This window comes from Physella acuta, unplaced genomic scaffold, assembly GCF_028476545.2.
Source record: "Physella acuta isolate Inbredline_101_S28 unplaced genomic scaffold, ASM2847654v3 ptg000355l, whole genome shotgun sequence".
NCBI classification, from domain to species: Eukaryota; Metazoa; Mollusca; class Gastropoda; family Physidae; genus Physella; species Physella acuta.
The window spans coordinates 334,908-360,442 of record NW_026731874.1 but is presented as its reverse complement, the minus strand read 5'-3'; the positions used below and the strand labels follow the sequence as shown (position 1 = coordinate 360,442).

Here is a 25,535-nt window from a genome sequence, read left to right as displayed (position 1 = left end):
TAGAGCTACCAGCTAAAGACTAGCTACCAGCTAAAGACTAGCTACCAGAGCTACCAGCTAAAGACTAGCTACCAGAGCTGCCAGCTAAAGACTAGCTACCAGCTAAAGACTAGCTACCAGAGCTGCCAGCTAAAGACTAGCTACCAGAGCTACCAGCTAAAGACTAGCTACGAGCTAAAGAATAGCTACCAGAGCTACCAGCTAAAGACAAGCTTTCAGCTAAAGACTAGCTACCAGAGCTACCAGCTAAAGACTAGCTACCAGCTAAAGACTAGCTACCAGAGCTACCAGCTAAAGACTAGCTACCAGCTAAAGACTAGCTACCAGAGCTACCAGCTAAAGACTAGCTACCAGAGCTACCAGCTAAAGACTAGCTACCAGAGCTACCAGCTAACGACTAGCTACCACAGCTACCAGCTAAAGACTAGCTACCAGAGCTGCCAGCTAAAGACTAGCTACCAGAGCTACCAGCTAAAGACTAGCTACGAGCTAAAGACTAGCTACCAGAGCTACCAGCTAAAGACTAGCTACGAGCTAAAGACTAGCTACCAGAGCTACCAGCTAAAGACAAGCTTCCAGCTAAAGACTAGCTACCAGAGCTACCAGCTAAAGACTAGCTTACCAGCTAAAGACTAGCTACCAGAGCTACCAGCTAAAGACTAGCTACCAGCTAAAGACTAGCTACCAGAGCTACCAGCTAAAGACTAGCTACCAGAGCTACCAGCTAAAGACTAGCTACCAGAGCTACCAGCTAAAGAGTAGCTACCAGAGCTACCAGCTAAAGACTAGCTACCAAAGCTACCAGCTAAAGACTAGCTACCAGCTAAAGACTAGCTACCAGCTAAAGAATAGCTACCAGAGCTGCCAGCTAAAGACTAGCTACCAGAGCTACCAGCTAAAGACTAGCTACCAGAGCTACCAGCTAAAGCCTAGCTACTAGAGCTACCAGCTAAAGACTAGCTACCAGCTAAAGACTAGCTACCAGAGCTACCAGCTAAAGACTAGCTACCAGAGCTACCAGCTAAAGACTAGCTACCAGAGCTACCAGCTAAAGACTAGCTACCAGAGCTACCAGCTAAAGAGTAGCTACCAGAGCTACCAGCTAAAGACTAGCTACCAAAGCTACCAGCTAAAGACTAGCTACCAGCTAAAGACTAGCTACCAGCTAAAGAATAGCTACCAGAGCTGCCAGCTAAAGACTAGCTACCAGAGCTACCAGCTAAAGACTAGCTACCAGAGCTACCAGCTAAAGCCTAGCTACTAGAGCTACCAGCTAAAGACTAGCTACCAGCTAAAGACTAGCTACCAGAGCTACCAGCTAAAGACTAGCTACCAGAGCTACCAGCTAAAGACTAGCTACCAGCTAAAGAATAGCTACCAGAAGCTAACAGTTACCACACAAACTGGAGTATGAATGCTTATGATTATATTTTATATTGGTAAAAAATAATGGCGGTGTAATATGAAGAAGTATCATTAAAATCTAAGACTTTAGACATTCGAAATAATATTATTATTATACAAAACAATGAAAGAACATTTGAATATCAGGCAGATTACATTATAAACTCGTCAACTCAAGCCTAACTCCCCACCCTAAACACTTAAATAAATAAAAGCTACAAAAGATAAGACAAACTACATTCCCCCCAAAAGATAAGACAAACTACATTCCCCTAATATTTCAACAATATGTTAACAATATGAAATCAATTATTTACCCTGCTAACATATCAACAACTATTTACTGTCCTAATATGTCAACAATCACTTGTCCTGCTAATATTTTAAAAATTACTTGTCCTCAAAATCCTAATATGTTAACGATTGCTTGCCCCGTGAAGATAAAAGCTAAAGAAAATTCAATGTGTATGTGAAATTGAAAAACCTTTCAATACAAGAAGTAAACGGTTAGTGAAGCAACAGTCGCATTTAACACATAAACAATGAACCATAGAACGTGAATTCAACACACTCTAAGATGGTTTTAATAGAAAAGTTTTGCTGATATTCACTGATATAGACGGAAATATAAGGAATGTTGGGACTGAAGACGGGGGTTTTGAGGGAAGTTTGGCTTATTATTGAAGCATAATGGTGGAGCAGCTTATGATGGTGGTGTGAGATGAAAGGAAACACGGTGTAACCATGGTGACAAGACATGCGACAGCTGACCTTTGATAAAGACGGAGAAGGTGGCCGTGTCCGTGATGGCCCCCTCCGACTCGATGTTGACGGTGTACTTGGCCTCGTCTGTCTGACGTGTGCGTTTGATGCCTAGGGTGGAGGTCAGGCCGTTGACCTTGATGGACACTCGAGAATCATCTTTGAGTTCCCGGGGTCCGCGATAAAACTTGATGACGGGTGGGGGCTTGCCCTTAGGGTCAGCAGTCACTGAGACTAGGAGGTCGTTTCCTGAAGGAAAACATTACATTAGGCATCGCACTAGAAGGAAAACATTACATTAGGCATCGCAATGGTAGGGAAACATTACATTAGGCATCGCACTAGAAGGGAAACATTACATTAGGCATCGCAATGGTAGGGAAACAGTACATTAGGCATCGCACTAGTAGGGAAACATTTAAAGCTTGATATTTTCTACTGGTAGCCGAATATGCAAATGCATTTAATTTGTAGTCTAATATTTGACTGGTAAGCAGAATGTATCTAGCAGCAAAAATAAGTGACTCATAATAAGCATGACATATACAAAGTATTAGGTCAGGCAGAACTGTAAATAAAACAGCATACAACTATTGAGTCCACATAAAACTATTGAGGCAACATAAACTATTGAGTCCACATAAAACTATTGAGTCCAAATAAAACTATTGAGTCCACATACAACTATTGAGTCCACATAAAACTATTGAGTCCACATCCAGCTATTGAGGCAACATACAACTATTGAGTCCACATACAACTATTGAGGCAACATAAAACTATTGAGGCAACATAAACTATTGAGTCCACATACAACTATTGAGTCCACATACAGCTATTGAGGCAACATACAACTATTGAGTCCACATACAACTATTGAGGCAACATAAAACTATTGAGGCAACATAAACTATTGAGTCCACATACAACTATTGAGTCCACATAAAACTATTGAGGCAACATAAACTATTGAGTCCACATACAGCTATTGAGGCAACATACAACTATTGAGGCAACATACAACTATTGAGGCAACATAAAACTATTGAGTCCACATAAAACTTAACTAGACCTTACCTTCAAAGACCACCTGGTTCACAGGTTTCTCCTTAAAAGTCGGCCCCTCTCCCAACCTTAAAGGTTTCTTGCCATCCTAAAGATTCAAATAAAATCCTTTGACCAATACTAACTCTATTATATTGTACAGCTAATAAAATCCTTTGACCAATACTAATTCTATTATATTGTACAGCAAATAAAACATGAGCAGGTACACTATAATAGCGAAATTTGTGTAGGTACTACACATTTGGAAAAACTAATCTATAACTCTTGATTTTACAAGCCATTGTGGCTAAAATGAAATGCAAAAATGTCTTGAGTGAGCAACTCGTTAAATCATGTAAACCTCACCACAGGTGAATGAAAATGTTCGCTTTTTTTCAGCTTCTTAAAAATTATAAACTGGTTTGGTTTGTATTTCCACTTTTTTTCTACCTATTTGGTTATTGTAAAAATAAAACAGTATGTTCGAAATCAATGTTTATATTTTGAAAAAAACAATTAATACAATTTTTATACTGATATAATCTCCGTTAGTGATATTTAATATGTGTTTTGTCTTTTTGTGAGCAGTGGCGTGCAAACATATTTAGATGCCCGGGGCCAACTCATGAGGAATATAATATAATATATATATATATATATATATATATATATATATATATATATATATATATATATAGCTTAATTAGAAATACATATATAAAAGGATATTTTAAAAAGTGTACTTATCTGGATGAAAACATTGACTACGGCTAAATCCCAAGGAATGAACATCTCAAATGTATTAATGGGTGGAACTTCGTGGCGGGGAAATAGTTGGGGACATATCGTGGGGGGGGGGGGGGGGGTGGATGCCATGCCCTACAAAAGAGTCTCATCTGGTTTTGTATTACCTTACGGGACCTCGGTCACAAAAAAAAATATCCGTGTCTACAATTAGGGCGTCGGATACGCCTTTATTTATGGGCTGCTTCTCTCTTGGCCTGCGCGGGAATTTCTACTGGGTAAATAATACAGGTGAGAGTGTGCGTTGAACTAGAGATGTTTCACATTTGTATCTCTAAACTAGTCGGTCAAAAGGTCAATGCTTTAAGGGGATATGCCAAGTTTTTTTTCTATTTTTTTTACACTTTAATATCTAAACCAATTGAATACTATTACCATGTTTGGCACATAAAAGTAAGTATTGAACAGCAAAAAAAAAAGGGTTGAAAACAATTTTGGTTGTCATGGAAACCAAAAAAAAACATTTTGAATTTTTCGACCCTTTAAAAAATGCTAGGGCTTTTCTATTTATCAACTTATAACAATCAAATTTAAACTACTATTTTTCAGTATATTTTAAAACTTTTGTCAAAACAACTTTTGAAATAGCTACTAGTAAGAATTTCACAAGGTCTAAAAAGTCGTACCCTTTTTAGTATCCAAAATTTTAAAAATTAAATTTGCATATTAATTACCAAATACTTTTTTCTATGAAAGCCATCACAATTCTCCCGTGACAAAAGTCGTATTTTTGCATGAAAAACAAAAGTAACGAAAAATAGGTCACTAAAATACCATACCTGTATAAACTTCAAAGCGGATTGTAAGCTTTGGGTGTTTCCGAGATGATGGAAATTAAGATTATAATGTCAGACCCCACCCTACAACTAAGGACGTGTATTCTAAAATTTAACACCAAGGTAACGCCTACCTATCAGGTTCAGGTGGGGGGGGGGGAGATAATTCTCTAACGGTGAGCATGGACTGCCACCCCATCCCCCCCCCCCCACATTGCATTTAATCAATATGAGCTCAACTACTCTACTATTAATTGAAATAAAAATGGCTCTATAATGTGACCCCAATAACTTTACATACAAATCTGCTAAGAATCAAAATACTTTAACACTACTTAAAGCATGCCCCTACTATTCATAATAATAACAAAGGGCACAATTATGCTGAACTATACCACTACGTTGTACCGAAAACAATATGTTGATGCTTGTTCCTTAGGTTGTCCTTACAGTTTATCAAAAACAATATGGACATTCTTATTCTTAGTTATGCTCATATAATGCATGAAATGGAATACATTCTAAGGGATGCCCCTACAATTTAACAATTACACTACACATGGTCATGTATTGGACGAAAGGTGCCCCCAAAATGTATAATAATAATATGGGCATAATTCCCTTTGGATGCAATAAAAATGTATCATAATGAGCATGGAGATAAAAACGTTAAAATGCTCCCAAAAATAGACACAATGATGATAGGTATAATTACTGTATGATGCACTTCGAATGTAATATATGAATATAAACATAATTGTTTTTGAGATGCCGTTACAATATATAAAATGACAATGGGCATAATTACTATATGGATGCCTTTAAAATGTATTTTAAAGCGAAAATGGCATATTACTGGATGCCCTTAAAATATAATATAATGGATATACGAATAATTACTTTAAAGATGCTCATGTAGTGCATAGGAATTATATGGGCAAAACTACTCTAAAAGATGTCCCTGCATCCAATACAAAGACCGAATTTGTTAAAGGAATATCAATGACTACTATAGGACTACCCTTCACTGATGCCCGCTTTCTCTATGTAATTTTTGCGATACGGACAGTATAATGTCAGGACGGTCGATTGAGCGTTTGATATAGTTGAGATTGACAAAATAATAAATCTGTCAGCAACTTTTTTTTAAATTACAAAATAATTTTAAAAACTCAATAGGGTGCCCCCCTTGAGTGGATGCCCGGGGCCTGGGCCCCGTCCGCCACTCCCCCCCCCCCTCTGCACGCCACTGATTGTGAGTATAAGCTTTGAAAAGCTTTTATTTAATTTGTTTCCTATGTATGTATTTCTGTCTATATGTCGTAACTGTCAAGCGAAATTTCAATCACTTCAAACTGAGCTATTCGTTTCAAACTTGGCATGTGGGTCAAGACCCGAAACAAAAGCAATCTGACATAAAATTTGATTTATTTGATGCCTAATTAATTTTAAAAGAGTAATTCAGTATTTAACTGGGTATTAAAATCTAGATATTTTTGCATCGTTATTGGAGATCTGCACATTTTTAGAGATGTTCTATAGACATAATGTTCTAAGATTTGACAACCCAAAATCTGTAAAAGATTTGACAAAACATCAAATGATTTGACCACCACCCCAAAATTCACATTTTCGTCTAAGTAAAACAATTTTTTTTACTAACCTTAAGATCTACGCTTGCTTTCCCTGTTCAATAAAAACCATAGATTAGATGGCGTCAAATTATTTAAAGAAAAGATAATTATTTTAATTTTCAGTTACATTTCAATTTATTTTTATTTAAAAATTATTCTATCAAGATTTCGAACACATGAACAACAATTAAACGTTTGGTAAAATATTTAGTATACTTTAAAAAAGAAAAATTAAAATCACTATAACAATTGAACAAATAAATGAATGCAAAAAAAAACAAAAAAAAAAAACATTTACATTTATTAATATAATAAATTGTTAAAATGTTGGTTGTGTGTGGGACTATATCTAAACACAAACAAAGCTTCAATATTCAAGGTACCGTATTAAATAAAATAAAATAGCATCATACAAATAAACGAAATAGTTGATTGCTTACACCTGGATCAAAACACCTCAACCAGAACACTTACACCTCAACCAGAATACACCTCAACCAGAACACACCTCAACCAGAACACACCTCAACCAGAACACACCTCAACCAGAACACTTACACCTCAACCAGAACACACCTCAACCAGAACACACCTCAACCAGAACACACCTCAACCAGAACACACCTCAACCAGAACACACCTCAACCAGAACACTTACACCTCAACCAGAACACACCTCAACCAGAACACACCTCAACCAGAACACACCTCAACCAGAACACACCTCAACCAGAACACTTACACCTCAACCAGAACACTTACACCTCAACCAGAACACACCTCAACCAGAACACTTACACCTCAACCAGAACACACCTCAACCAGAACACACCTCAACCAGAACACTTACACCTCAACCAGAACACACCTCAACCAGAACACACCTCAACCAGAACACTTACACCTCAACCAGAACACTTACACCTCAACCAGAACACACCTCAACCAGAACACTTACACCTCAACCAGAACACACCTCAACCAGAATACACCTCAACCAGAACACTTACATCTCAACCAGAACACTTACACCTCAACCAGAACACACCTCAACCAGAACACTTACACCTCAACCAGAACACACCTCAACCAGAACACACCTCAACCAGAACACTTACACCTCAACCAGAACACTTACACCTCAACCAGAACACTTACACCTCAACCAGAACACTTACACCTCAACCAGAACACACCTCAACCAGAACACACCTCAACCAGAACACTTACACCTCAACCAGAACACTTACACCTCAACCAGAACACTTACACCTCAACCAGAACACACCTCAACCAGAACACACCTCAACCAGAACACACCTCAACCAGAACACACCTCAACCAGAACACTTACACCTCAACCAGAACACACCTCAACCAGAACACACCTCAACCAGAACACACCTCAACCAGAACACACCTCAACCAGAACACACCTCAACCAGAACACTTACACCTCAACCAGAACACACCTCAACCAGAACACACCTCAACCAGAACACACCTCAACCAGAACACACCTCAACCAGAACACTTACACCTCAACCAGAACACTTACACCTCAACCAGAACACACCTCAACCAGAACACACCTCAACCAGAACACTTACACCTCAACCAGAACACTTACACCTCAACCAGAACACTTACACCTCAACCAGAACACACCTCAACCAGAACACTTACACCTCAACCAGAACACACCTCAACCAGAACACACCTCAACCAGAACACTTACACCTCAACCAGAACACTTACACCTCAACCAGAACACTTACACCTCAACCAGAACACACCTCAACCAGAACACTTACACCTCAACCAGAACACTTACACCTCAACCAGAACACTTACACCTCAACCAGAACACACCTCAACCAGAACACTTACACCTCAACCAGAACACACCTCAACCAGAACACACCTCAACCAGAACACACCTCAACCAGAACACACCTCAACCAGAACACACCTCAACCAGAACACACCTCAACCAGAACACACCTCAACCAGAACACACCTCAACCAGAACACTTACACCTCTACCAGAACACTTACACCTCAACCAGAACACACCTCAACCAGAACACACCTCAACCAGAACACACCTCAACCAGAACACTTACACCTCTACCAGAACACTTACACCTCAACCAGAACACACCTCAACCAGAACACTTACACCTCTACCAGAACACTTACACCTCAACCAGAACACACTTCAACCAGAATACACCTCAACCAGAACACACCTCAACCAGAACACTTACACCTCAACCTGAACACACCTCAACCAGAACACACCTCAACCAGAACACTTACACCTCAACCAGAACACACCTCAACCAGAACACACCTCAACCAGAACACTTACACCTCAACCAGAACACACCTCAACCAGAACACACCTCAACCAGAACACACCTCAACCAGAACACACCTCAACCAGAACACACCTCAACCAGAACACACCTCAACCAGAACACACCTCAACCAGAACACACCTCAACCAGAACACACCTCAACCAGAACACACCTCAACCAGAACACACCTCAACCAGAACACTTACACCTCAACCAGAACACACCTCAACCAGAACACTTACACCTCTACCAGAATACACCTCAACCAGAACACTTACACCTCAACCAGAACACTTACACCTCAACCAGAACACTTACACCTCAACCAGAACACACCTCAACCAGAACACACCTCAACCAGAACACTTACACCTCAACCAGAACACACCTCAACCAGAACACTTACACCTCAACCAGAACACTTACACCTCAACCAGAATACACCTCAACCAGAACACTTACACCTCAACCAGAACACACCTCAACCAGAACACACCTCAACCAGAACACTTACACCTCAACCAGAACACACCTCAACCAGAACACACCTCAACCAGAACACACCTCAACCAGAACACACCTCAACCAGAACACACCTCAACCAGAACACACCTCAACCAGAACACACCTCAACCAGAACACACCTCAACCAGAACACACCTCAACCAGAACACACCTCAACCAGAACACACCTCAACCAGAACACTTACACCTCAACCAGAACACACCTCAACCAGAACACTTACACCTCTACCAGAATACACCTCAACCAGAACACTTACACCTCTACCAGAACACATCTCAACCAGAACACACCTCAACCAGAACACACCTCAACCAGAACACTTACACCTCAACCAGAATACACCTCAACCAGAACACTTACACCTCTACCAGAACACATCTCAACCAGAACACACCTCAACCAGAATACACCTCAACCAGAACACTTACACCTCAACCAGAACACACCTCAACCAGAACACTTACACCTCAACCAGAACACACCTCAACCAGAACACTTACACCTCAACCAGAACACTTACACCTCAACCAGAACACACCTCAACCAGAACACACCTCAACCAGAACACACCTCAACCAGAACACACCTCAACCAGAACACACCTCAACCAGAACACTTACACCTCAACCAGAACACACCTCAACCAGAACACACCTCAACCAGAACACACCTCAACCAGAACACACCTCAACCAGAACACACCTCAACCAGAACACACCTCAACCAGAACACACCTCAACCAGAACACACCTCAACCAGAACACACCTCAACCAGAACACACCTCAACCAGAACACACCTCAACCAGAACACACCTCAACCAGAACACTTACACCTCAACCAGAACACATCTCAACCAGAACACATCTCAACCAGAACACACCTCAACCAGAACACTTACACCTCAACCAGAACACTTACACCTCAACCAGAACACACCTCAACCAGAACACTTACACCTCAACCAGAACACACCTCAACCAGAACACACCTCAACCAGAACACTTACACCTCAACCAGAACACACCTCAACCAGAACACACCTCAACCAGAACACACCTCAACCAGAACACTTACACCTCAACCAGAACACACCTCAACCAGAACACACCTCAACCAGAACACTTACACCTCAACCAGAACACACCTCAACCAGAACACACCTCAACCAGAACACTTACACCTCAACCAGAACACTTACACCTCAACCAGAACACACCTCAACCAGAACACTTACACCTCAACCAGAACACACCTCAACCAGAACACTTACACCTCAACCAGAACACACCTCAACCAGAACACACCTCAACCAGAACACACCTCAACCAGAACACACCTCAACCAGAACACACCTCAACCAGAACACTTACACCTCAACCAGAACACTTACACCTCAACCAGAACACACCTCAACCAGAACACTTACACCTCAACCAGAACACTTACACCTCAACCAGAACACACTTCAACCAGAATACACCTCAACCAGAACACACCTCAACCAGAACACTTACACCTCTACCAGAACACTTACACCTCAACCAGAACACACCTCAACCAAAACACTTACACCTCAACCAGAACACTTACACCTCAACCAGAACACTTACACCTCAACCAGAACACACCTCAACCAGAACACACCTCAACCAGAACACACCTCAACCAGAACACTTACACCTCAACCAGAACACTTACACCTCAAGCAGAACACTTACACCTCAACCAGAACACACCTCAACCAGAACACTTACACCTCAACCAGAACACACCTCAACCAGAACACTTACACCTCAACCAGAACACACCTCAACCAGAACACTTACACCTCAACCAGAACACACCTCAACCAGAACACTTACACCTCAACCAGAATACACCTCAACCAGAACACACCTCAACCAGAACACACCTCAACCAGAACACTTACACCTCAACCAGAACACACCTCAACCAGAACACACCTCAACCAGAACACTTACACCTCAACCAGAACACACCTCAACCAGAACACACCTCAACCAGAACACTTACACCTCAACCAGAACACACCTCAACCAGAACACACCTCAACCAGAACACTTACACCTCAACCAGAACACTTACACCTCAACCAGAACACACCTCAACCAGAACACTTACACCTCAACCAGAACACTTACACCTCAACCAGAACACACCTCAACCAGAACACTTACACCTCAACCAGAACACTTACACCTCAACCAGAACACTTACACCTCAACCAGAACACACCTCAACCAGAACACTTACACCTCAACCAGAACACTTACACCTCAACCAGAACACACCTCAACCAGAACACACCTCAACCAGAACACACCTCAACCAGAACACACCTCAACCAGAACACACCTCAACCAGAACACACCTCAACCAGAACACACCTCAACCAGAACACACCTCAACCAGAACACACCTCAACCAGAACACACCTCAACCAGAACACTTACACCTCAACCAGAACACTTACACCTCAACCAGAACACACCTCAACCAGAACACTTACACCTCAACCAGAACACTTACACCTCAACCAGAACACACTTCAACCAGAATACACCTCAACCAGAACACTTACACCTCAACCAGAACACACCTCAACCAGAACACACCTCAACCAGAACACACCTCAACCAGAACACACCTCAACCAGAACACACCTCAACCAGAACACACCTCAACCAGAACACACCTCAACCAGAACACACCTCAACCAGAACACACCTCAACCAGAACACTTACACCTCAACCAGAACACTTACACCTCAACCAGAACACACCTCAACCAGAACACTTACACCTCAACCAGAACACTTACACCTCAACCAGAACACACTTCAACCAGAACACACCTCAACCAGAACACACCTCAACCAAAACACTTACACCTCAACCAGAACACTTACACCTCAACCAGAACACTTACACCTCAACCAGAACACACCTCAACCAGAACACTTACACCTCAACCAGAATACACCTCAACCAGAACACACCTCAACCAGAACACTTACACCTCTACCAGAACACTTACACCTCAACCAGAACACACCTCAACCAGAACACTTACACCTCAACCAGAACACTTACACCTCAACCAGAACACTTACACCTCAACCAGAACACACCTCAACCAGAACACTTACACCTCAACCAGAACATACCTCAACCAGAACACTTACACCTCAACCAGAACACATCTCAACCAGAACACTTACACCTCAACCAGAACACACCTCAACCAGAACACACCTCAACCAGAACACACCTCAACCAGAACACTTACACCTCAACCAGAATACACCTCAACCAGAACACACCTCAACCAGAATACATAATATACATGAACAATTACATCTGGTCTGGTTTTTTTTTATTTCTGGCCTCTGGTAGGGTTTAATTTTTAAGCAAAACATTCTTTACTCAATTACTTACATCAAGTAGCATATTTGTACCTGTCAGATGACATATGTATTACCTGTCAGATGACAGATGTATTACCTGTCAGATGACAGATGTATTACCTACCTTCTTTCCGATCCACATTTGACCAGTCATCATAATAAAATGTGACCAATCAGTGACCTAATTACATTTGATCTAATTAATTAGCCTTAGGAAGACTTTAAACAATGTTATAAAATGTCATACAAATGTTAAAAATTGTAAAAATTGTTAAAATTCTTGGACCTAAGGAAAGAAAAGAAAGAAAACAAAGCAGAACAAAAGATTGCTCATGCATGGGGTCACAAGACGGCTCTGGTTTAGTGTCACACTGCTACAGCCAACCAGGTTCAACTCTCGCTTGACTCTGGTTCAACTGCAGCCATGTTCTCAGGACTAACCTTCGTCTGAATCCTCAGCATCGAAAACATTTTCCTGGTCATCATCCGCCTCTTCACTCTCACCTTCATAGCCATCTTAGCAAAATGTACACAAATTTAGGAGCAAGCAGGACACAAGACACAGCTTGGCTTCAATCATTCAAAGACCTCAGTGCAACTGGTCACCACTAACTGACTTCTCTAGTTTGCTTTAAACAACTTACTATCCTAATCCACCACCTGGCCATAATGGTCCAACCAGCTGACCATAGTGGTCCAACCAGCTAACCATAGTGGTCCAACCAGCTAACCATAGTGGTCCAACCAGCTGACCATAGTGGTCCAACCAGCTAACCATAGTGGTCCAACCAGCTGACCATAGTGGTCAAACCAGCTGACCATATTGGTCTAACCAGCTAACCATATTGGTCTGGTTTAACCACCTGACCACAAAATAAAATAGCAAAATGTATTCCAATCGGATTGTATCTTTACCTAGAGGTCAGTTATGTGCACCCAGACAATTCTAAAAATGTTCTCAACATAATGCTGAAGCTGATTCTATTCTACTGCTACATTCCTTAATCAATTACATTTTTTCCATGCATCAATTTTATTGCAAGAAAATGTCTTAATTTTCAATATTATTTCTTTTGAACTTTAATTATTGTAGAATAAAATTTAATTTTAACTAAGCTAATTAAAAATTATAATTAGTTTCGATTAGTTGACATTTAACTGTAACGAATTTGAGTTTGACAATATTTGACAGTAAGCTGGCCTAGATGAAGGGGGGACAACTATACCTAAGTGGTTTCGACCTGTGGTTATTTGTTATATACTTTGTTATGTAAAACTTGTTCTGTTAGAGGGGGGATAACAATCTACACAAGAAGCAGGTAAATTGGGCTAACTTTAACAGTTACATTGGGCTAACTTTAGCAGATACATTGGGCTAACTTTATCAGGTACATTGGGCCAACTTTAGCAGGTACATTGGGCTAACTTTACCAGGTACATTGGGTAACTTTAGCAGTTACATTGGGCTAACTTTGGCAGTTACATTGGGCTAACTTTAGCAGTTACATTGGGCTAAATTTAGCAGGTACATTGGGCTAACTTTAACAGTTACATTGGGCTAACTTTACCAGGTACATTGGGCTAATTTTAGCAGATACATTGGGCTAACTTTAGCAGTTACATTGGGCTAACTTTACCAGGTACATTGGGCTAACTTTAGCAGATACATTGGGCTAACTTTAGCAGTTACATTGGGCTAACTTTACCAGGTACATTGGGTAACGTTAGCAGATACATTGGGCTAACTTTAGCGGTTACATTCGGCTAACTTTACCAGGTACATTGGGCTAACTTTAACAGTTACATTGGGCTAAATTTACCAGGTACATTGGGCTAACTTTAACAGTTACATTGGGCTAACTTTACCAGGTATATTGGGCTAACTTTAGCAGTTACATTGGGCTAACTTTAGCAGATACATTGAGCTAACTTTACCAGGTACATTGGGCTAACTTTAGCAGGAACATTGGGCTAACTTTAGCAGTTACATTGGGCTAACTTTAGCAGATACATTGAGCTAACTTTAGCAGTTACATTGGGCTAATTTTAGCAGATACATTGAGCTAACTTTACCAGGTACATTGGGCTAACTTTAGCAGTTACATTGGGCTAACTTTAGCAGATACATTGGGCTAACTTTAGCAGTTACATTGGGCTAACTTTAGCAGTTACATTGGGCTAACTTTATCAGGTACATTTGGGAACGTTAGCAGGTAAATTGGGCTAACTTTAAAAAATAAAAAAGGCAAAGTAAAATGCAAGCTACTAGCCTAGGTTAAAACTATTAGCCTAATTTGTTGTTAATAGCCTAAAGTTGCTGGACTAGACTAAAGCTAGCTACCTGCACATGCCAGCTGCAATAATGTGCAGGAATTAGGGTGAGTTCATGGGTTCAGCAGAAGATTACATTTTGAAATTGCAAAAATAAAAAATGAAAAAAGTCTGCTCCATATTTGAGCTTTTATATTGACCAATATTTTTGACGAGAAAAATGGCCCGTTGAGGAAGGGTACAACGGGCGCTAGGCTGATAGTGCTGTCTCTTTTCTCTAAACTAAAACCAACCCACCCCCCCACACACCACCCCCACCCCACCCCCACACACCACCCCCACCCCCACCCCCACCACACACCACCCCCACCCCTCACCCCCACACACCACCCCCTCCACACACCGCCCCCCCCACCCCCCACCCCCCCAAAAAAAAAACATGTCTACCGTCCCATTCAACGAAATATAATTATATACTTTTTCCAGTGTCCGCCCCCTCCCAGAAAATTCTACCCCCGCCCCCGAAAATTTCAAGTACCCCCACCCCTCTCCGGGGAGGAAAAAGTCTGAAAGAAACACTGAAACCAACCCACCCCCCCACACACCACCCCCCACCCCCCCCACACACCACCCCCCATCCCCCCCACCCCCCACCCCACACACCACCCCCCCCACCCCCACCCCTCCACCACCCCCCACCCCCCAAAAAAAACATGTCTACCGTCCCATTCAACGAAATATAATTATATACTTTTTCCAGTGTCCGCCCCCTCCCAGAAAATTCTACCCCCGCCCCCGAAAATTTCAAGTACCCCCACCCCTCTCCGGGGAGGAAAAAGTCTGAAAGAAACACTGAAACCAACCCACCCCCCACACACCACCCCCCACCCCCCTCCCCACCCCTACACACCACCCCCACCCCCCACCCCTACACACCACCCCCCCCCCCCCCAACCCCCCCAAAAAAAAAACATGTCTACCTTCCCATTGCAAGAAAACCACTTTTTAGATTAGACACATTAATTAGGCGGTAATTTTATTATAGAGTATCGATGAGGAAATTTCTTTTGAGTTGGGGAGGGGGGGGGGGGGGCTCAGACGTTCTTACGCGGGGGGTGGGGCTTCGCCCCTACCCGAAGAATTGTATGCAAGAAACTCTTCACGCAAACCATTTAGATTAGACAACATTTCCTTTTTTTCAATGTTTGCGATAATCAATGACGTCATTTTACTGTGTGCACTCTCTGGTTTGAGATTATGTTCTACTCTACGCTAAATGTGTCGACGTCATATTTCGTTTTTCGAATTACTGTGCATGTTTTTATTTTGCTTGTGTTTTCTCTAGAGCGTTCTTGTCAGACAAAGCGTTCTTGTCAGACAGAGCGTTCTTGTCAGATAGACAGACAGCGAAACTATTATTATAGATGGGTGTAGGAAACATGAGACCAATATTTACATAATGAATTCACCTGAAACTAGCACTTATTGGGCGGTTATGTTGGTGATGTCATCATTTTACCTCTATTTAATTTGATTGCTTAACTAGGGTTGATTAGGTTTTTAATTAGGATTGATTACGTTTGATTTGATTAGAGCTAGCTAGCGTATTAGATTTGGCTAAGATTTTTAAAATTACACTTGGTTGTTTTGATTAGTTTTAGCATTTAAAAAAATTAGTTTTGCCACAGATTTGATTAGTTTTGCCACATAATTTTATTAGTTTTGGACAGTTTTTATTAGTTTTGCCACTGTTTGTTTAATTAGATTTGGCTGTAAGTCTGACCAGGTTGGCTAGAGAGTTTAGTAGAAGAAAGCCATGCAGAGCCACACCTCCACGACATGATGACAATACCTTCTTCTTCTAGAATAGTTGTAGGCTGGCTGACGTAGGGCTTCCCCCCTTTTTTTTCTTGTGTCCCTTTTTTAATGTGTTTGTGTTTAGGCACTGTACCTTCTGGGTTCTCCCCCTGCTCCACCACAATGGACGGCGCAGATGACCTTTGACCTTCTTCCTTTTGATCCATCTTCTCCTCTACAGGCTTTGCGGGATCAGGTTTTTTGGGTGGCGCGGCTTCTTCTTTTTTCGCTTGAGCTACCTCCATTAACTCCTCTACTGGAGCTAAGCGGTTTGGGAAGAAAATTTTGGCTACACAGCAAAACATTTGGCTACACAGCAAATACTTGCAGAAGGACGGAGCATAGCACATAAAGATATATTTGCAGATAGCACTCACTCTAACCTAGCTAAACTATAGACACACTACAAAAGTCACACGGCCATAGACACACTACTAAAGTCACACGGCCATAGACACACTACTAAAGTCACACGGCCATAGACACACTACTAAAGTCAACCAGCCATAGGCAGAAATCTCCAGTCAGAGAAACGTATGCATACATCTCACAGGCTTAAAGTGGAGCAGAGCTCAAGGTCAAGCATGGTGCAAGGTCGAAATACTTTTCTAGATCAAAAAATGTCAAGGTAAAAAACATTATCAAGGTCAAAAAACGTGTTGCCTAGGCACCAAAAGCTGCAAGGTGAAGGACATTGCATTGAAAGAGTCGATAGCTCTAAGGACAGTTAACTTACGTGTTTCTTGTTTCTGTGAAAGAGAGAAGTGCTTTTGTTGTCAATCAAAAATTAAAAGTTTTAAAACAACTTGAGAACTCTTACCATTACAACAACAAAAAGCCAACTAACTATATTTTCGATAGATCAAGTAATTAATTAAAATCATAAACACAAATCAAGTAATTAATTAAAATCATAAGCCCTAATCAAGTAATTAATTAAAATCATAAGCCCTAATTAAGTTGTGGTCCACGAACTTTATGTCATCAGTCATCCTGAGGTCACCAAGCGAGAAGTCACTAAAGTCAACTTGTTCACTGAGATCAGCTTGAGGTCACTGAGTGAATCTTACCTTTGACTGTGTCCTGATCTCCATCTTGCTTTCCTCTATCTGCTGGCTTTTGATTTCCAACTTTTCTGGCACCTTGCTTGTGGCTTTCTTTTCATCAGCTGGCAATTTTTCTTCCGGCAACTCTAAACACAACAAACTAACAGTTTTAAAATATTTAGGCAACTCTAACCACAACAAACTAGCAGTTTTAAAATATTTAGGCAACTCTAAACACAACAAACTAGCACTTTTAAAATATTTAGGCAACTCTAAACACAACAAACTAGCAGTTTTAAAATATTTAGGCAACTCTAAACACAACAAACTAGCAGTTTTAAAATATTTAGGCAACTCTAAACACAACAAACTAGCAGTTTTAAAATATTTAGGCAACTCTAAACACAACAAACTAGCACATTTAAAATATTTAGGCAAGTCTAAAAACAACAAACTAGCACATTTAAAATATTTAGGCAAGTCTAAACACAACAAACTAGCACATTTAAAATATTTAGGCAACTCTAAACACAACAAACTAGCAGTTTTAAAATATTTAGGCAACTCTAAACACAACAAACTAGCACTTTTAAAATATTTAGGCAAGTCTAAACACAACAAACTAGCACATTTAAAATATTTAGGCAAGTCTAAACACAACAAACTAGCAGTTTTAAAATATTTAGGCAACTCTAAACACAACAAACTAGCAGTTTTAAAATATTTAGGCAACTCTAAACACAACAAACTAGCACATTTAAAATATTTAGGCAACTCTAAACACAACAAACTAGCACTTTTAAAATATTTAGGCAACTCTAAACACAACAAACTAGCAGTTTTAAAATATTTAGGCAACTCTAAACACAACAAACTAGCACTTTTAAAATATTTAGGCGATTCTGAACACAGCAAAAAAAAATATATAAGAAATGAGTTCAACTAGCTGCTTGCGTGACCTTCACCTTTGACCTGAAGACTCGCCATGGATGTTGCTGATCCCCACTGATTTTTTATTTCGACAGAAAATTCGCCAGAATCTTCTGGAAAAACCTCAGAAATATTCAGCTTGGCTGTTCCTTTCTCATAGGAAATAGCAAAAATATCGCCACTTTTGATTGGCTTCTTGTCCTTGGACCACGTGACTTCTATTGGTTCAGTTCCAGTCAACTTAGCAACAAACTCTACTTTATCACCGTCGTTGACAACCTGTGGGGAACATAATCACTGACAGTCTTCGGGGAACAAAATCACTGACAGTCTTCGGGGAACATAATCATTGACAGTCTTCGGGGAACAAAATCATTGACAATCTTCGGGGAACAAAATCACTGACAGTCTTCGGGGAACATAATCATTGACAGTCTTCGGGGAACAAAATCACTGACAGTCTTCGGGGAACATAATCATTGACAATCTTCGGGGAACAAAATCACTGACAGTCTTCGGGGAACATAATCATTGACAATCTTCGGGGAACAAAATCACTGACAGTCTTCGGGGAACAAAATCATTGACAATCTTCGGGGAACAAAATCATTGACAATCTTCGGGGAACAAGACCCAATTTAGGTGGGACAAGACCCATGTTAGTGGGACAAGACCCATGTTTGTGGGACAAGACCCGTGTTAGTGGGACAAGACCCATGTTAGTGGGACAAGACCCATGTTAGTGGGACAAGACCCATGTTTGTGGGACAAGACCCATGTTAGTGGGACAAGACCCATGTTAGTGGGACAAGACCCATGTTAGTGGGACAAGACCCATGTTAGTGGGACAAGACCCATGTTAGTGGGACAAGACCCATGTTAGTGGGACAAGACCCATTTTATAAAGGACAAAACCAAGTGTGTAGGACTTACCTTTGGAGCAAGCTTTTGTGTAAATTTGGGAGCTTCACCTTTAACCTTTGGCTTTAATGCTAAAAAAAAAGAATGAGAAGAAAATGAGTTTATCCATCAAAGAGTTTGTGAATCATGGTCCACCTTCAATTGTGCTCCACCTGCAACATTGTATGGGCCAACAGTCAGGGAATATTGGGGTTTGGGGAAGAACGGGGAAGGGGTGGGGTTGGAACATCCAAAAATAAAAACAGACTTCAATGCATTCATTACAGTGTTGTGAATGATGTTATTGTCGGTTAAAAATTTTAGAGCTAGGTATGTCTTTATTGTTATGTAATCAATATATATATATATATATATATATATATATATATATATATATATATATATATATATATATATATATATATATATATATGTAACCCTCACTCAGTGGGGATGCTTTTACCCACTGAGGTGTTGTGGTTAAGACGGGCTGACCCTGAGATTAAGTACACACCGACGCCGACAGTTGTTGTCAAGTACTCGTTTATTTATAGCATCGAGCCATGACGGCGATGCAACACAAAACGAACTAGCCAAGATAGACCAAAAGATCCAAACAATCCAAAAGACCAAAAGATCAAAAGATCAAAAGATCAAAATAGAAACAGAAAACTGTAGCCCTAAAACAAATGTAAAATAAAAAAGTTACATTCAGGACAACACCACGTGTAAGCTACAATATACACGGGTACAATAAATTATGTTTTCGGCCAGTACACAGTACTGCCAACAAGTACCAATAAGTAGTACTACAAAATAAATAATTAATTTAATACATCACCCTAACTAGCGTGCACATGCAGCACTAGCAGGAATACATAAGTAAGTATTTTAACAAACATAATTTAAATATCTACACTACCTTCATTAGGTCTACATCTTGGTCCACAGACAGCAGCCTTGCGTGTGCGACACGACTAGGCACATGTCACATGACATGGAACACAGGTGTAATTTCGCTCACAAAAGCATAAAAAAACGTCAACAGTTCAGTTGCAGTCCCACAGGGGCCGCAACCCAATGAATAAAAACTTCATAGTTTTATCCCCCTTTGGCTAGTAACCATATGTGTTACACAGCCCCCCTCACAAATAAATGTACAATGGAATTCACATTTACATTTACATTTACACTCATACATAATAGTACTTAAAAAAAAGTTCAGTACACTAGTACACAGACATTAAGTCCTTTCAACTTAAATAGATTATTCCCGGCAAACCGGTAGAGGCTCCAGTGCTGGTACTGGTCACCACTTGATGCGCCAGGTTGAGTCGCTCGACGGGTCGTCGTTGACGGGTTGACCTCCGCAGCTCCGCTGGTGGTTCTGGGTTGATCCAAGAGTCATCCTCGTCCGATGCCTCGTCCCTCGCATTCACCTCATCCAGATGTGGGGCTGGCCTGACCATCACCTTGTCTTGTCCGTCCCGGGCGACAACCTCTGGCACGAAAGGCGTTGCCTCCGGCCGAAGTCTAGTTGGGACCACTACCTTGATTGTCAGTTCCTCACCTTCATCTGCCTCACTGGTTGGTATGACCTCTCTCCGTCGCTCCCCCTCCGCCACAGTGGGTTCAGCACTCGACATTGTATAGTCGGGTCGCTGCCAACCACGGCGGCGTCCACCACGTCGTCGGCCTCTCCTCCGGCGGCGTCTCCGACCTCTGCTTGTGTCATGTCTGTCTCCCAAGCGACGATCTTGCTCGCGCTGAGACTGACATTCATAGTGTGGCTGTCTACCCTTCTCACGCGCACCCTCCGGCTGCAACCCTCCTCCACGGCGGAACACCCGACAGCCGTACCTCCAGCCGCTAGGCGAGGTAACCTGAGCTGTGGTTGCTCGACACTGTGATGATCTCGGTGGCGTAAACTTGGGCTGGGAGCTTGGCAGAACACGCATCAGCATCCTCTCCCCGACGCTGATGGACTGGCGTTTCCCTGCTGCTGACCCCGTTGCCTAGCTGCTTTTCTCGGACAGTCGCGGACGAAGTGCTTCGTGGACCCGCACCCGTAACAAGCTCCTCTGGAGGGCTGTTGTTTCCGGGCTAGGATATCTGCCACCTTCTCCGCCAGACGGTCGAGTTGTTCCTCCGTGAGCATCAGCGGCGTAGTCTCCTGGCGACCAGCTACCGTTACTGCGTCGACCTTCTGCGCCAGACGGTCGAGTTGCTCCTCCGTGAGCATCAGCGGCGGCGTCGTCTCTTGGTGAACAGCTGCCGTTACTGCGTCGACCTGGATATTCCTGTTAGCTGCTGCCGTGGCTACGACTGGGGACTCAGCTGTCCCGTCCAGCCTTTTAACAGCTTTCAGAACGTCCTCCACCTTCGGACTGGCTTCCCCTGCGAAACCAAATGTGCCGCGAAGTTCGAGCGCCAGAAGAGGTGAAACCCCCTTGCAGAAAGTGTGATACACCTTCTTCTGGGCATCGGCCTCAGTAAAGATACGCTGCTGGTTTAGCTTCGTCATCTCTGACCACAGTCGGCAGAGAAATTCCGACGCTGACTCCCTTGGATGTGGAGTGAGTCGGCTGAACTGCAGATACCTGTCTTCGGCACATCTGGTGTCGCCAAAAGTGCTTTGTAGGAGGCATAGCACTTCCTCTGGACTCGCAGCTTGCTTCACCCGCTCATAGGCAATCCCTCTCAGGCTGCCTAAAACGGGTGGCAACGGGTTCGGAACGCTGGTGTTCCGCAGCAAACACTGTACTTGAGTTTCCCATTCCGGGAAATTCACCTCCCCTCCTCCAGTGGGTGGAAGGCCGGTGAACACACTCAGCTTGCTGTTGTGTGCTGGAGCACACACCTCCACCTTCACGGGCCGCTGCGCATCTACCTGCATCGCCGCCATCTTAGCCGTCAACTTGGCCAGCTCCTCCGTCAACTTCTCCAACGTCGGGTCGCTGTGTTCCATCCTACCTCCCAAGGTCAAGCCCCACGTTGGGCGCCAAATGTAACCCTCACTCAGTGGGGATGCTTTTACCCACTGAGGTGTTGTGGTTAAGACGGGCTGACCCTGAGATTAAGTACACACCGACGCCGACAGTTGTTGTCAAGTACTCGTTTATTTATAGCATCGAGCCATGACGGCGATGCAACACAAAACGAACTAGCCAAGATAGACCAAAAGATCCAAACAATCCAAAAGACCAAAAGATCAAAAGATCAAAAGATCAAAATAGAAACAGAAAACTGTAGCCCTAAAACAAATGTAAAATAAAAAAGTTACATTCAGGACAACACCACGTGTAAGCTACAATATACACGGGTACAATAAATTATGTTTTCGGCCAGTACACAGTACTGCCAACAAGTACCAATAAGTAGTACTACAAAATAAATACTTAATTTAATACATCACCCTAACTAGCGTGCACATGCAGCACTAGCAGGAATACATAAGTAAGTATTTTAACAAACATAATTTAAATATCTACACTACCTTCATTAGGTCTACATCTTGGTCCACAGACAGCAGCCTTGCGTGTGCGACACGACTAGGCACATGTCACATGACATGGAACACAGGTGTAATTTCGCTCACAAAAGCATAAAAAAACGTCAACAGTTCAGTTGCAGTCCCACAGGGGCCGCAACCCAATGAATAAAAACTTCATAGTTTTATCCCCATTGGCTAGTAACCATATGTGTTACATATATATATATAATTCTCTTCTGGGAGACGTTAGAAAACAAGCTGTAAGCGCGCCGAGCAGTCCCCTCTTTTCCTCTCTAGGCATATCGCAACCACCCCCACACCCACATTGTCTGGTGAGCTGTAGTTCACGCTAAATGTTTACATCGTAGAGCCGGGTTTAGTGACGGCTATTAGGGGCAGATAATTTAGTTTAAAACTATTTTATACTTAGGGGAAGTAACTAAGTGGAGGCTGCTTTCACGTGGGTGGGGGGTGAGGGGTTGGGGGAAAGGAGGATTTTAGTGTTTTAAAGCAAATATTTTCAGTGGCAGCATTGGTACTGTCGAATTCACAAATTATGAATTACTAAAAAGTAGAAAATAAAACAACTAAATAGCGGCGTATGATACGCCGCGGTTCGGCTCGTATATATATAAAATTATCTTCTTGGAGACGTTAGAAAACAAGCTGTAAGCGCGCCTTGCAGTCCCCTCTCTTCCTGTCTAGGAAGTCTGGTGAGCTGTGATTCACGCTAAATGTTTACAATCGTAGCGCCGGGTTTAGTTACGGCTATTAGGGGCAGATAATTTAGTTTGAAACTATTTTAAACTTAGGGGAGGTAGCTAAGAGGAGGCTGCTTTCACGGGTGCGGGGGGGGGGGGTGGTTGGGGGGGGGGGTTATGGGTTGGGAAAAAAGGAGAGGGGTTATCGTCCTTAACGACTTACTGATAGTGTTTTAAAGCATTGCTAGTGTCGACTTCACAAATTATGAATGACTGAAGAAAATAAAACAAATACAAAATACCTATCTTCTTCTCTAACACTCCTCCCGCATATGCTACGCCGCGGGTCGGCTCGTATTATAAATTGTGCAAAGCTCTTCTATATAAATGCATATACATGTACATACCTGCAACATTGACTGTGTCCTCACCCCCCCCCCTACATATATACCTGCAAAATTGACTGTGTTCTCCCCCCCCTACATACCTGCAACATTGACTGTGGCTGTAGATGTCGCCTCTCCCCCTGATGTTTTCAACACAAGCTTGTAGGTGCCAGAATCTTTTTCAGAAAACTGTCAAGAGAAAAAAAAGGTCAACTGTCATATATTAGTCAGCGATATGATCACAACTGACATGTCCCCAACTGACGTTTGATCTTTGACACCCCCTCCACCACTGACATTTGACCACTGACAAGCCACCCCCATGGATATTTGACCCCCCCCCCCCTTTCACAAATTGCCCGTTACTTACATTCGTGATCTGTAGAGTTGGGTAAAAGATTCCTTTCTCCTGCGGCATGTCCATTCTGTAGCGGCCATCAGCCTTGAGTGGTTGGTTGCCGTAGTACCACGTGACCGTGGGCTGGACTGGACACTGGACGCCCTGCTCGATGACGATCATTTGTTTGGGTTCATCCAGGCGAATGTTGGGTTTTCCTTGCAGGACTGGGGCGGGCTCTTTTGGTCTGCCAGAGTCAAGGTCAGCAAGTTCAATCGGTGGACCATTGGACGTACACAGACAATCAATTGGACCACTGGACGTATACAGATAATCTATTGGACCACTGGACGTACACAATCTAATGGACCACTGGACGTATACAGATAATCTATTGGACCACTGGACGTATACAGATAATCTATTGGACCACTGGACGTATACAGATAATCTATTGGACCACTGGACGTACACAATCTAATGGACCATTGGACGTACACACACAATCTATTGGACCAATAGACGTACACAATCTAATGGACCACTGGACGTACACAATCTATTGGACCACTGGACGTACACACACAATCTATTGGACCACTAGACGTACACACACAATCTATTGGACCACTGGACGTACACAGATAATCTATTGGACCATTGGATGTACACACACAATCTATTGGACCACTGGACGTACACAGACAATCTATTGGACCACTGGACGTACACAATCTATTGGACCACTGGACGTACACAATCTATTGGACCACTGGACGTACACAGACAATCTATTGGACCACTGGACGTACACATACAATCAATTGGACCAATGGACAACAATGACAATTGATTAGAGAGGCTTTA

General features: G+C 42.3%; 1 protein-coding gene across 18 annotated transcripts in view; it reads right to left on the bottom strand.

Annotated features, from left to right (window-relative positions):
* The window catches only part of LOC131941269 (twitchin), a 222,995-nt gene that overhangs the window by 153,957 nt on the left and 43,503 nt on the right, over nt 1-25,535 (bottom strand). For 16 of the 18 annotated variants that reach the window (XM_059300409.1, XM_059300419.1, XM_059300416.1 and 13 more), the window contains 11 exons: nt 24,702-24,915; nt 24,433-24,520; nt 19,785-19,843; nt 18,887-19,130; nt 17,946-18,067; nt 17,612-17,624; nt 16,871-17,137; nt 13,189-13,263; nt 6,457-6,479; nt 3,244-3,319; nt 2,176-2,415 (listed from right to left, as the gene is read on the bottom strand). In XM_059300409.1, coding sequence (XP_059156392.1) covers nt 2,176-2,415; nt 3,244-3,319; nt 6,457-6,479; nt 13,189-13,263; nt 16,871-17,137; nt 17,612-17,624; nt 17,946-18,067; nt 18,887-19,130; nt 19,785-19,843; nt 24,433-24,520; nt 24,702-24,915 — 1,421 coding nt within the window. The remainder of the gene's footprint in view (nt 1-2,175; nt 2,416-3,243; nt 3,320-6,456; nt 6,480-13,188; nt 13,264-16,870; nt 17,138-17,611; nt 17,625-17,945; nt 18,068-18,886; nt 19,131-19,784; nt 19,844-24,432; nt 24,521-24,701; nt 24,916-25,535) is intronic. The other 2 variants (XM_059300422.1, XM_059300426.1) reach the window with 2 other exon arrangements.